General features: G+C 41.0%; 1 protein-coding gene across 4 annotated transcripts in view; it reads left to right on the top strand.

Annotated features, from left to right (window-relative positions):
* mfge8b (milk fat globule EGF and factor V/VIII domain containing b) overlaps positions 1-13,487 on the top strand; it is a 33,916-nt gene extending 20,429 nt beyond the window's left edge. For 2 of the 4 annotated variants that reach the window (XM_033635214.2, XM_033635212.2), the window contains 7 exons: positions 1,035-1,148; positions 2,592-2,773; positions 3,095-3,250; positions 3,729-3,873; positions 6,471-6,655; positions 6,741-6,896; positions 9,422-13,487. In XM_033635214.2, the coding sequence (XP_033491105.2) occupies positions 1,035-1,148; positions 2,592-2,773; positions 3,095-3,250; positions 3,729-3,873; positions 6,471-6,655; positions 6,741-6,896; positions 9,422-9,565 (1,082 nt within the window). In that variant the 3' untranslated portion in view covers positions 9,566-13,487. Of the gene's footprint in view, positions 1-1,034; positions 1,149-2,591; positions 2,774-3,094; positions 3,251-3,728; positions 3,874-6,452; positions 6,656-6,740; positions 6,897-9,421 lie in introns of all 4 variants that reach the window. The other 2 variants (XM_033635213.2, XM_033635211.2) reach the window with 1 other exon arrangement.

Genomic DNA, 13,487 nt, shown 5'->3' with positions numbered 1-13,487 from the left:
TTGATGTTTAAAATATCCCGCTGCTGCTTCTAGAAATAGTTTGTTTTATGTGATTTTAGTATGAGCTCCCAGAGCCAGAGATGTCATGACTATGGACCTCGTTATCCCGAGTTTGTGGATGCACATTTCAAAATGACTGCATTCCTCCTGTGACAGTGTGAAAATGAATGCTTGGACACGGAGCTATTTATGGAGGGAGCATGTGGGTAGGGAGATGCTGCCATGTGTGTGTTTGTTGGATAGAAACATAACATCGGTGTGCCTGGGCTGTTTGCGTGCATTTTCCTCCATAATAACAGCCACTGAGGATTAAAGCTTTAGCGACTGACTGAAATCCCCCTCTTTTTGGTGTGCAGTCATCTATACAGGCAGCTAAATTTGTGCCTTGTTCTTGCGTATGCGGTCAATATAGAGTGTGTTCAAAGCTGGTTTAGTCACACTGACAGTTCTTGTGGGGTAGAGATGAAAGATGGAGTTTATTCCCGTTTTATTCTACTGATTCGTTTTCCTCCTTTCTGACTCATCTAATAGACTTTGAGCTGGACAGATAGTGTCGGTGAGGCGCCATCAAGAGGCATTACAAAGAGTTACAAGGAAATTAAAGACTGAAATGACCCAAAATGATCCTCGACTCTTCTTTGAAAGCAGCATTTCTTATGAAGTTTGGGATTTTTTGTGAAACATGTTTACTCCTGCCACCTTTCACTAAATGCTCCACATCCTGACCACATGATCTCCTGATGCAGCTGTTTTTTTGATAACAGATTTCTTGATCAAGGCTGTTGTCTGACAAGAAATGAGCTCCTCTCTCTAACCTCCTCTCTACTACAGCTCCAGTCCTGTTGGCATGGCTTCAACTAACATCAGTGTGAAGCAGATGAAGAAATCTCCAACCCCGTCTCTTAAGCATGACGTGATCTTCACTCACACCTCTAACCAACTGTGATCTGCTTTCAGACAGGCTGATAACAGTTGACCAGTGAGCTGTTTATGTTTGAGTACAGTACGTGACGATGTGATTTGTCTCTCTGTAGATGTGAATGATTGCGCTGGCCAGCCGTGCAAGAACGGAGGCATCTGCAGGGACCTGGAGGGAGATTTCAAATGCCACTGCCCGTCCCCTTATGTGGGCAAACACTGCCACCTGCGTAAGTGTGACCAGTCAACAGTCCTAGACAGATGGATGGATCACTGTCATGTTGATCACTCATTACTTCATTTGACAATATTACAATTTTATTTTACCAGGTATAAATTGTCTGTTTTTTACAAATTCAATTACTCACCACACACACACATGCACACACACACGCACACACACACACACACACACACACACACACACACACACAGGCACACTACAGATGTCGGGATATACCGATATTGACCATATTAAAAAATGAAACGTTGATATCTTGTCAATAATTCAAGTAAGATAATACTGTGTAAATAATCCAGCACCTCATAAATAATTCCCGTTTATTTCCATTCTCGCTTTATCTCCATCCCCTCAAATTTCCTACAGATATTGCGATAATATCGTTATCTTAAAGTCATTTGATCAGGATGATCACGAAGTGAGAATCTGATATTGTGCGAGCCCCAAGAGACACTCGCTTCAAATGTGATGTTTGCATTATGTTAGGTATATGCCCGATTAGTCAACCATTCAATTAAATGTTGCCACCCTCGCCAGTTACCAGTGACATACCAGTCAGTTAAACTTTTATTCAATTTATTATTATTTTGTATGATTGCAATCACCCAATGAAAATGCCATTCTAATAATAGGGCGCTTTTCAAAGTTGTATTTTCCTTAAGAATATTGCTTTTAATAAATGTTATTGTAACTTTTATTTATGTAGTTGCTGTCGTGTTTGTAGGATACTGTGTTCATAATGCACGGTGCAAAGTGAAAAATATGATTAATGATTTCAAGTGGCATTTATAGTATACGTAATATTTTTTCAGACACTGTTTAAACAGATTAAATTGTGCTCAAATTTGGCAGTTTTCTGAGTGTTCCCTTACTTTGACTAGTCGCCTAAAGTTCAGACTTTCGTCTAAATGTCAGGTGAATTAGTCATGAGGAACATCCCTAAATGATCCACTGTTGCCGGTGTTGTAAAAATATGTTAATTAAAAGAAGTAGAATTGAAGGAGGACATTAAAGATGATGGGATTGGGAAGGCGGCCAAGCTGCTGCATTTTAGGATGATCAGTAGGCAGCATATAGAGAGCCTGCCAAATGAAGAATCAATACTTTATTCAGTTAGACTGATTCAGAGCTCTGCATCATTAATGACTTAATGCTTTACACAGCTGAGGGAAGGTTAAGCATGTTAGAGATAATGTTTGAATGTAAGACTTTAATGACCTCTGACTATGTGGCCTTATGAATTTTAAGTTGCGGTAAAAATATTGCAGGTAACAAAGAGGGTTTTTTTCTGAGGAAATGTGAATACTGAGCCACATGAACCTTTAATCGGGCTTCTGAAAGGTTACAGTATGACAAATCTGCATTAGAGCCACAGTGGGGAATCTCACACTGATGTCAGAATCCCCCCCCCCCCCACTCTTCTCCTCTACAGGCTGTATTTCTCTGCTCGGCATGGAGGGTGGGGGCATCGCTGAGTCCCAGATCTCAGCCTCATCAGTCCGTTACAGCCTGCTGGGCCTGCAGCGCTGGGGACCTGAGCTTGCCCGCCTTAACAACAAGGGACTTGTTAACGCCTGGAGTGCCGCAGCACATGACAAGAACCCATGGATACAGGTGAGACCGGGCACACATGGATATAAAGAATGTTATTATTATGCATAGATTAACATGTTTAGATGTGTTTTAAATCCACACACGTTTTTTTTTTGCAGATCTGCCAAGCTACAAATACTTTCCCTGCAAATAAATAATTAGAAGTCATATTTTGAAAAACTAATTCTATTTATTGATAAATTGAAAACACACACACAGGCTTTCTTTGAAATTTACTTGCCATCTCCACATTTCCTGTCTTTACTTTGTCATAATGATTTATTTTAGTTGAACTTTTGGAAACTTAATTCACTAATGTCGGCTCTCTGTCCTCAATTTCAGATCAACATGCAAAGAAAAATGCGCTTTACAGGAATCGTGACGCAGGGCGCCAGTCGCATCGGAACAGCCGAGTTCATCAAGGCCTTTAAAGTGGCCTCCAGCCTGGACGGCAGGACATACACCATGTACAGAACAGAGGGACAGAGGAAGGACAATGTGAGGACACAATACATAATGCAGCAAAAATCTGTGCTTAATATCTGTTTTGAAATTATTTATTTTTTCCTTGGTCATGCTGAAAAATGTGCCCATCAAGATACATCAATCTTCAATACACAGCTCATGTCACTGTGTTTCTAAATGGTATAAATGAACCACTAGAGGGAGCAATGACAAACACAACGTACAGTACACAGTACATTTTACTGGAGCTTTACTGTGACATTTTTGCCAGCAACACCAGCTGTGAAACAGAGAGAGACGTCATGTTTGTGTGTATTAAACAAACAGAGTTCAAGTTTGCTTGAAAAACAAATGCAACAAAGATGGATCCTGTTTGGAGTGATTCACATCATGTTTTAGTTTTATTATGATTTTTTTAGTATACATAAACCTACTGAAATGAAATTGTCATTATAGTAGTAAACCTGTCAGTAAACTTGACACAGTTTACTAACTCCTTTTTACTCTGTAGGTATTTGTCGGAAACGTGGACAACGACGGCACAAAGACCAACCTGTTTGACCCTCCAATCATCGCCCAGTACATCCGCATCATCCCTGTGGTGTGTCGCAAGGCGTGCACCATGCGCATGGAGCTGGTGGGCTGTGAGCTCAACGGTAAACTCACACAGAAAACACACAACACACATATCCAGTACACTGATGTTTGTTAGTGACTGAAACCATCTTTTCACATCTTAAGTCGTTCAAACTCCAGGTGGAAAAATGTGTCATCCAGAGTTAAATCAGCATTTAGCTCTTGTGTTTCCTCACTAATCATTTTCAGCCGTACGTTCAGTGATTGATCGTGTTTCAGGATATTACTCAGACGATTGCACTACTCAGAAACTTTGAACACAGATGCAGCTTTATCAAAACCATATGTTTATATTCTAAAGTAGTAACACTGGCAGGCGTACCGCACATTAGATGCTAATGATTCAGAGATTTATGTGCTGCGGAGAACGTGTTGATCGTATTCATCATCTAAAAATTGTCACCTCAGCAAGCAAATGTCATACTCATTTATCTCTCCTGTATTGCAACAAGTTTCTGTTCATCTTTCTGTCTTTTATGTAAAGCCAGCGTGGTTCTTTAGAACTCGCCGGCCTCATTACGCTGTTGATTATCTGTCTCTCTTGATGGCTGTCTAATGTATCAGATCAGTGTCTGTTCTTCTGTCAGTGCTTCCCACTTTGTGCATGATTCCCAGATTGCTATATTTGAGGCTTGTTTTGTTTTTGGGGTAGTCTGGCTCACAGGATGTAAAGTATAGTGGGTATAAGCCTGTCATTGGATGCCTATTTTCAAATGGGGACGACAGTTTTGAAAAAGGTTAACACACAGAATCAGCAGCAAGCGAAGCAAGCATGTTACCGTTTTCAAAATCCGTCGTGACGTGAAACTAGTCTCACATAGCCAGACCTATCTCCACACTGTTGTTTTACTGCTGTGCATGAAACAACAACAACCTCCGAGCCAGTAACCTACATGCTAAAACGTCTTTTAATATTTTGTTTTGCAGGGATTTAGCCATTTAATTTCAGGGCTTGCGTCACATGTGCAAATGCCCCACCATATCAAGTTTTCTCTCAACACTATTTGGCAAGGGCACTGTAGTTGCATGTTTTATACCAGGGGTGTCAAATATACGGGCCGGGGGCCAGAACTGGCCCGCCAAATGGTCCAATTCGGGCCACTAGATGACTTTGCACATCTAATATTGATGCACGTGTGAAGGCTAAGAGGTGCCAGGTTTCGGGAGCACGTGAAAAATTGAGTAGATACTTAATGGAAAATGCTGCCTCTGAGGCTTTTTACCCTGACCATAATAACAATTAATACTTACTGTGGTCATATTTAAAGATATTGAACATTGTGCAAAATATTGTCACCCTTACAGTACAAAAGAATCTGAATCAGACTTCTGTCTTAAAACAATATGGGTGGAACCCTGCTGCTAAAGCACGGACAAAACTTCAGATTGTAAATGGTTTGTAAGGCAGAGGATGACTTAACCTGCTTCTTCAATAGCTTTCACTTTAGTGGGAGTGGAAAATTATTTTCAAAAATGCACATGTAATTAAAGTGAGTAGTAGACTGACTGAATGTGGAAAAACTGAGACATACTGTTGAATTTGCACATATTTTTCTCAGGATATCGCGGGCTGGTCCTCATTTGTTTTGTAAATGGATGAGGGTTTTCAGAATGAACTTCTTTGAACTAAAAAAAAAGGAACATTTTGAAAAGGGTTATGTTTAGGTTATTAAGCAGTGGTTTAACTGGTCTGGTCCACAACTAAAATGAGATTGACTAACCCGGTTTAAACAAATACAAACAACCCAGAGTGCTTTTAGTGTGGAATTATGATGGGTTCATCCAGACCTTTCTCCAGCGCGAGGTAAGTCTTGCAATGTGAGACTAGTTTTGGTGTCACCTGTTAGTCTGACATGAGATCACGACCAGCATGCATGAGGTTTGGTCCTTTTTTAAACACAGAGAAACATGTTTTTACTGCACTTGCTTTAATTTCAAAATACTCATTAGAAAATTTTCTCTCTAGAAGGTCATGGGTCCGTACGTCAAACTCAGTTCATTCCACCTCACTGAGAGAATCAACTGAAGTGTAAAATTATGATATGGAAATGAGAGGATGTTGCGTAAGCAGCTACATGATGCTGGGCAACACAGTTGAACATTCTCATGCATCTTTGACCCTTGTTTATCCAACCTGCATGCGCGGCTGCTTCACTAACGCACATACATTTAAAAAGTCTGTTCCAGCCTTTATGTATTACACAATGAGCTTCACAAGTTTGTTTCTACTTTAGGGTTGGCCATCTGCTCATGCTGAACATGTGAAATTATGCAGAAAGCATGAGAATACTTTAAACTTGTGGAGGATCATCGCTGTATAATTAAATAACCTGGGTGTGACCAACTTGAGCCCCAGATGGCGGTTCACAGATGTGAGCTCAGCTAAGCCTAAAGCTGCACATTTATGGCTTCATGTTCACCTCTCTGTCCACTGCATCTGCATCATCATCTCTGAATGTCTGTTTGCTGCTTCATTCACATCACTGGCTGGCCTGGGCCGCTTCCTGTCCGTCCCCTGTCTATCATACTTTCTCTCTCTTTCCATTTCTCTTCTTTTCTGTCTCTTCCTCTGTCTCTCCACCTGGTCTCACCTCCACAGTGTATTCAAACACTTCAGGTTGTTCAGAGCCGATGGGCATGAAGTCCAGGTTGGTGTCCGACCGCCAGATCACGTCCTCCAGCACCTTCCGCACCTGGGGCATCGAGGCCTTCACCTGGCACCCTCACTACGCCCGGCTGGACAAACAGGGCAAGACCAATGCCTGGACCGCCGCCACCAACAACCAGTCAGAGTGGCTGCAGGTAGGAGAGGAGGACCGGACAACCCTGCACATTGTTTCTTTAATTTGCCTGTCTGTGTTTGTAAAGTGAAGCTTTTTTCTGTCAGGTGGACCTGGGCTCTACCAAGAAGATCACAGGAGTCATCACACAGGGGGCCAAAGACTTTGGCTCCGTCCAGTTCGTCACAGCCTTCAAAGTGGCTTACAGTGATGACGGACAGTCCTGGACCATCATGAAGGACGAAACCACAAAGAAAGACAAGGTTAGTCAGCTGCGGCCAGAAACACCCCCACAAATGTTGAGTAGGAAAACTTACTTGCTGAAGCGATCCTTGTGGAAATAAAACAAACAAAACTACAGGATAGGGGTCCGTGCCCACCAAAGTGTTTTTTCCTGAGGCCAGTGTATTTTTTACAATTCTTTGCAATGGGAGTGCCACATAGTTACACTACATGACAACAGCAGCAGCCTGATGAGTCACTGAGCCTTTATTCTGCGCTGAGTGCTGCACGTTTGGCTTTTTTTTCTGACTGCCAAGAGTTGTAAAATGTTTAATTTAGGTAAAATGCTGCGCTCGTCACGTCACCTTTTACCCAGCAGTTCAGTCACAGCGATGTAGGGACAAATACCGCAAAGACCAGCCGTCACATCTCACATGTAAAGTTGCTGAACAACAATAGAGGAGAAATATGTTAAGTTACTGTGTATATATATTAATACATGTTTCCTCTTGTGGACTCACATAGACCAGTGGGTCTGACTTGTCTCCCTCCGTGCTTCCACCTTCCCTTTATTGAGAGCAAATACTCTACCCTGTACAGACGTTTTTACTTCCGCGGATATTCTGTATCATAGCAACCAGACGCAGCCAAAGGTCCCAGCTGAAGCTCTGAAGCGCTCACAGCTGCATTTCCTGAGGAGCGCCTGGCATTTTCAGCTGGGAAAAAACCCTCGGTGGACGGAGGGCCCATAAAATAAACAGAGTGGTAAAGATGCATTCCAAATCACATACTTTTCTTTATACTTTTAGTAGGTACTGCAGCTGCCCTTACAGAGTACGTACTGTTGCCTGCAGTATGCACACAATTAGGACATACTACTGTCTCATAACGTTACGCCCTGAACTTTAGCCCTCTTGCTTTTATATCCTTGGAGATAAAACAAACATCACTCACTGAATTTTCCAGAGACGAAGATCAACCTGGAGAGCTCTGCTGTTGTTACTTTGCAGTGTGTGTAGTTTAACTTTAAAGTTACAACTGCACAGATTGTAGATTCTAAGATATTATATTTGCGACATTACATCTGCAGTTCTGTCATTGTTATTTTTATAGTTATGTCCTGTTGTATTTATGATTATTTTGTTCACTTAATTGATATTCCTGTTATTACTGTTTGACTGGTCGTCAGTTACTTGAATGCGCTGTCATCCGTCATTGCGACCTCCAATAGCGGTCAGTCAGCTGTTTGCGGCTCAGTTGATGTGAGGTATCGTCCGCTGTGCAGAGGATTATGGGTCAGAATAGCCAGAAAAACATGCTGGCTTGCAAACTGCAAAATCAAACCAGATGTAGTAGAACATCCTGGTATTTTTGCCATACTGCATTTGACATACTCTGTACTGGAACATGCAAAATCTTTTTCTGGCATGCTATATAGTATGATAGTATGGGAATTGGGAACGCACTGTAAATTTCAAATAGAGAAAAAAATCCATTGATTCAAAAGCATAACTGCAGTGCATGCAACGAAAAAGTTTACACAGCATTATGAGGGCAACTAAAATACATTACTTAGAAAATTAAACAAAAATAGATCTGACTGGAAAATACACCAAAAGATTATATAAACAACTTGATTAAAATATAAACAATAATTATTGACAGACTAAAGAAAGGCTTTTGCAGAAGGTTGTTTTATGTGTGTGGTCATAATGGAAACTAAAAAAAAATAGTAATATCTGAGCTTGTGTCTGACTCATTCATCTACACACCTGGAACTAATCATGTTGACGCTGGGTTTGATTCGTTTTCTGTCTTCATAATACATCCAGAAATCTTTTTACCTGCCAGATGTGCACTAAGGCACAGCCAAATGAAGTCATTAAATCAAGGATGTTAAACACTGACAGTTTCCTCTGACTTAATTGATAAAACATTTATCAGTTGAGTTTATGATTGAATCTGTCTTTTACGGGATAATGTTTTGAGTTTGTTTATGAGGTTGCACTTACTGTCGAGGTTATTTTATATGATTTTCCTCTGGCGTCTGTGTTCACTTAACTTAAATTTTCTGCCTCCCCTCTGGAAGTTTGAGGCTTTCACTGGATTTTATCCCTATTTCATTGTGCCAGAGACTGTTTTCATATCCATATGCTTATGGTCAGTCATCATTCCCTGGCTTCAGACCAATATGCTCACTGCAACAAGTTTGAGTTGACCGATTGAAATGTTATGTTACGAGTTGGCAATGTTGGGCAAAAGGCAATTCAAAGTGCTCTACCCAGAAAGCAAAAGAAACACATTATGAAAGGACATTAAATTACAGCTGAAAACAATCATTAAGGAGCCAAGAGAATAGAAAATAACGAGCTAAAATAGAATAAGACAGGTGTGAAGTCCAAGTAAAAGTGCAGTGTAAGAAATGAATAATTATTGGATTAAATGAACTTTAGCTTCAGTTTAAAAGGACGCAAGCAGCCAAAAAACATCTTTTGTTATCTGTATCACTGAGGTTAACAGCAGCTTTGATCTAACTCATTTTGATTGGTTATTATTCTTTGTCCAGATCTTCCCAGGCAACAGCGACAACAACGTTCACAAAAAGAACATCTTCGAGCCCCCGTTCTACAGCCGGTTCGTCCGCATCCTGCCATGGGAGTGGCACGAGCGCATCACCCTGCGAATGGAGCTTCTGGGCTGTGACGAGTAGCGTTGCCCTGGTTCAGCCTCCCCCCACTCTCCTCCTCCTTTCTCTACCTCCTCCCCCCTTCCCCTCCCTTCCCTCCTCTTCCCCTCCTTCCCTTCTCCCTCCTGAGCCACACCTGCACTGCCTTGCTCTCAGCCCTAGGGGGCAGCAAACACCAGAGTAGCACACCACCACCACCCCAACCCTGGCTGGTTGGAGGTGGGAGATGTTACCCTTAACCACTGTTACCAGGGCCCTGACTGAGTTTAGCTCACAGTGTCCCCGTCTTTGTTCGTTTCCTGAATAGATCACTCTTCTTTTTTCCACCTGAACCAAATCTGTGATCACTTCAAGAAGCGACCATGTTATCTTCTTTATCACTGAGCAGAGCTGGGGTCAGATTTTTATCCCACCTACAGGCTAAATAAAAGGTGGTGACTCCCTCGTCCCTGTGTCTGAGGTCAGGGGTAACAGGACTGCTGCTGTATCAGTTGGTGCTGCCTAGACTCTGAACATTTGAACCTCCAAGACCCACGGCTGGTGATGTACATAAGCTCCACTTAACAGCTTGCACACATCCTATAACCAAACACGTCACTTCCCATCAGCACAGAATATATACTATCTTCAGAGGATACATTGACACTTGATTATTTTCTTTACCAAAAAGTGAATCTGCACATCGGAAAATACGAATGGTTTATTATCAAGAGACCTTTTAAATCTAAAAGAAACGTGTGTTCATCTTTAGTGGGAAAAACAAGTGAGTAATATTGAGTAGTTGAGCAAAATAAGAGACTTAAAATCTGAAGGTGTCCCACTTTGTGTGTTTCAGTGTTCCTGATATTCTCTGCAGTGGCTTTGACAGTGAAATCCTTAGTCTGTGTTTCCCACAGTACATTTGTTTGAACTGCTTCTGAGGGTTAACGTCTAAGATGTAAAGATAGTCTTCACTCTGCAGCCAACGTCAGAGGAGTGAGCATCCAACTATTTACACAAACCCTTATTTTTACTGAACATCTACGAACACAAACTTTTACAGGCTCTTTCTGTTTGAGGCTTCAGGCCAAATCAGGGTAAAGTCATCAACTCTTCTTGTACCAACACACCCTCAGATTTTTGTTCCTGTGGGTTTATTGTAAGATATAGTGTATAGTATATGGTGAATGATAGATTAATCCCATACATTACATGTCACTGTGGGGAATAATCAATGAACCATCACAGCTAGACAGCTGAGCAGCCAAACAGATGTGATCTCAAAGCTGGAGGAGACACCCTCATTGACAGACAGGATTATAAACAAAGGACAAAAGAGTTTGAGATCATTGTTCAGAGAAAGAGAAGAGACTCTGATCCTCTTTTAGGAAATGAATAAAAGCCCTTGACTGAGATTTAAACATGCTGTTGTCATGAGCTTGTACAACGTCTTACATAAGTTCGGAAAACGATTCCACCTTCGGAAGTCTCTTCGCTTGATCACATTCTTTTTTACATTTGACAGTTGTTGGAGTGTTCACATGTTGTTAGCTGCTACAGCATGTGTATCAAATTTAATATAAAAAAGACAGGTTAATGATCAGTCTGTGGTTAGTTAGTCCTGCCTTTAACAGGCTGTTTGAAGTGGAGTGATCATAGAACGCAGCATGTGTTGAGATTTTTCTCATCAGAACCATTTCAGCTCGGGACACTTATTTTTCATCTCCATTTTGTCATTGCTGACAGATTTTTGGAATGACTAGAACGACAGTATTGTATCCAAAATAATCCAAGATGCTTCAAGAATTGTGTTTATTACCAATTGTTAATAGGGCTGGGTATCAGTAAGTGATACTTTTTAAAGTATAAACCAAAATTACCCAGTACGAAGTAGTGACGAAACATCTCCAGTCAAACGATACCTGCATTTGATTCTCTGTGCTGGGGTCTAATCCAGGACCGTCCCAACACCCCATCAGATCAGCAAACTTTGTGTTGCCACTCTCCTCCTGGTGAACAGTCAGTTCAACATCTGTGTGGTCAGCCTGTGCTAACACAGCAGCAGCGGCTAACATCCAACACAGAGCTGTTAAACGATCCCAACAAACTTGCACCAAAACAGCTCAACTCTTTTGGTAAACCCATTAATAACCATTAGATATTGTTAGCCATGGGATGCTAACAGTTAGCCCTGTCACTGTGTGTTTAGCCAGGCAGAATCTCGCAACTGTCCCCGATGCCGAGCTCACGCTTGCAGCAGCAGCTACAGCCCATACAGTCTGTGGATAGAGACAGAGATACCACCAAAACGTTTAAAATTATGGCTATTCTACAGGTATTGAATGAAGTATTCTAGTACAGTGGTTCCCAACTGGTGCGTCCTGGTCCAAAATTGGGTCACGGGTCTATTCTAACTTGACTCCAAGTGACTCGTTAATGTGTCAAGATTGTAATAAACACATTTTACTTTTACGTACAGTGGATTAACAGCAGAGAGCTTTTATTTTGAAATTCTGTTTCTTGCTGTAGAATGAGTGAATAACGGACAGCTACTTGACACAAGTATGATGCTGAACATATATAAAACTCTGTGGACCTTGAATTAATTACTAAGGAGAAGTCTGGACCCCATGGCGAGACCAGTTGGGAACCACTGCTCTAGTACTCTGGTATCTGTATCATGTTAAGGGTACTGGTTTTGGCACTGGTATCGTAACCTTTTAAACGATACCCAGCCCTGTTGGTCAGCATGGTTAACTTAGAGATTGTCAATAGTGTAGAGGCTGCAAGTTTAAAATTTATGATGGATGTTATCTCCTCAGGTCAAAGCAGATCTGCTCATAATGTACAGTAAATGCTACTGAAACATTACTAATTCTTACACATACGCACACACACACACACACACACACACACACACACACACACACGGCTGTGCTTCAAGTTGTGTTCACACAGTTTTTTTAAGGCACTTTGATGTTTGTGTTTGACATTTGAAATATTAAAAAAACCAAAAAGGAAAAACAACAAAAAAAGCAGCATTGTTGAAGCATTGAAGAACAAACAGTAAACATATCCATTATGACATGTAGAAATAAAAGAGAAAGAAAAGACAATGTAGTTTCTTTGTTAGATTCAACCTAAAGTCTGGGGGTACTCCCCCTGCTTTGGTTGTTTAGTGTTAATATGTGACATGCGTATATACAGTACTTCTGTACTGCGATCTGTCAGTATTGGTAGATGTAAATGTTTGCTGCAGACCATCTATTTGGGGTCCAACATTATGCCTCCAGTTGAAAGCTGAGGCCCCGCTGATAAGACTGCAAGAGAGAAACCAAATTAAAACTGATTTTTACGGTTCCACTGGACATGTGACACGACCCGCCAAATCATCCGCTTCTGCCGCCCCCGTCACAGTATTCTAAACCTTTCCACCCCATGAATTATGAATTATGGGCTCGTGCAATATTATACTGTGTTAGTTTTGATAACAATGAATATTAATTCAAGATCCTTAAAAAATGCATGAGGGGATAGCGGTGCCACTGAGAGGTCGAGGATGGATGTTGGTGTCAAACACTGTACAATATTTATTATTGTTGCAGACGATTCCATGAGCAGTCGCCCTTGTTATCCACGTCTGCATGTGATTTATCGACTAGTGTGACTTTAAAACTGAACCCATTTTGGATTTATTGGTGACATAGCTTCATTTTTTTCATCAACATTCAAAGTATTGTAGATATCTGGTTTCCCCGCTGTTCAGGTTTTCTATGATTGATTTTAAAAGAAAATGATGTGTTTTTATGGTATTATATGATTTCTTGCTATACTGACTGTTGACCTCATAGAAGTTTGACTGGATTTGAAGCTTTTTTTTTATTCCAGTATTGTGTTTCTAAGAGGATTCCTTTATGTTTGGCCTTTGTATCTTAAAATGAAGAATAAATAAAGACCTTAAAACAAA

Source organism: Epinephelus lanceolatus, chromosome 5 (assembly GCF_041903045.1).
Source record: "Epinephelus lanceolatus isolate andai-2023 chromosome 5, ASM4190304v1, whole genome shotgun sequence".
NCBI classification, from domain to species: Eukaryota; Metazoa; Chordata; class Actinopteri; order Perciformes; family Serranidae; genus Epinephelus; species Epinephelus lanceolatus.
The sequence above is the reverse complement of the archived record's forward strand: the minus strand, read 5'-3'. Positions and strand labels throughout refer to the sequence as shown.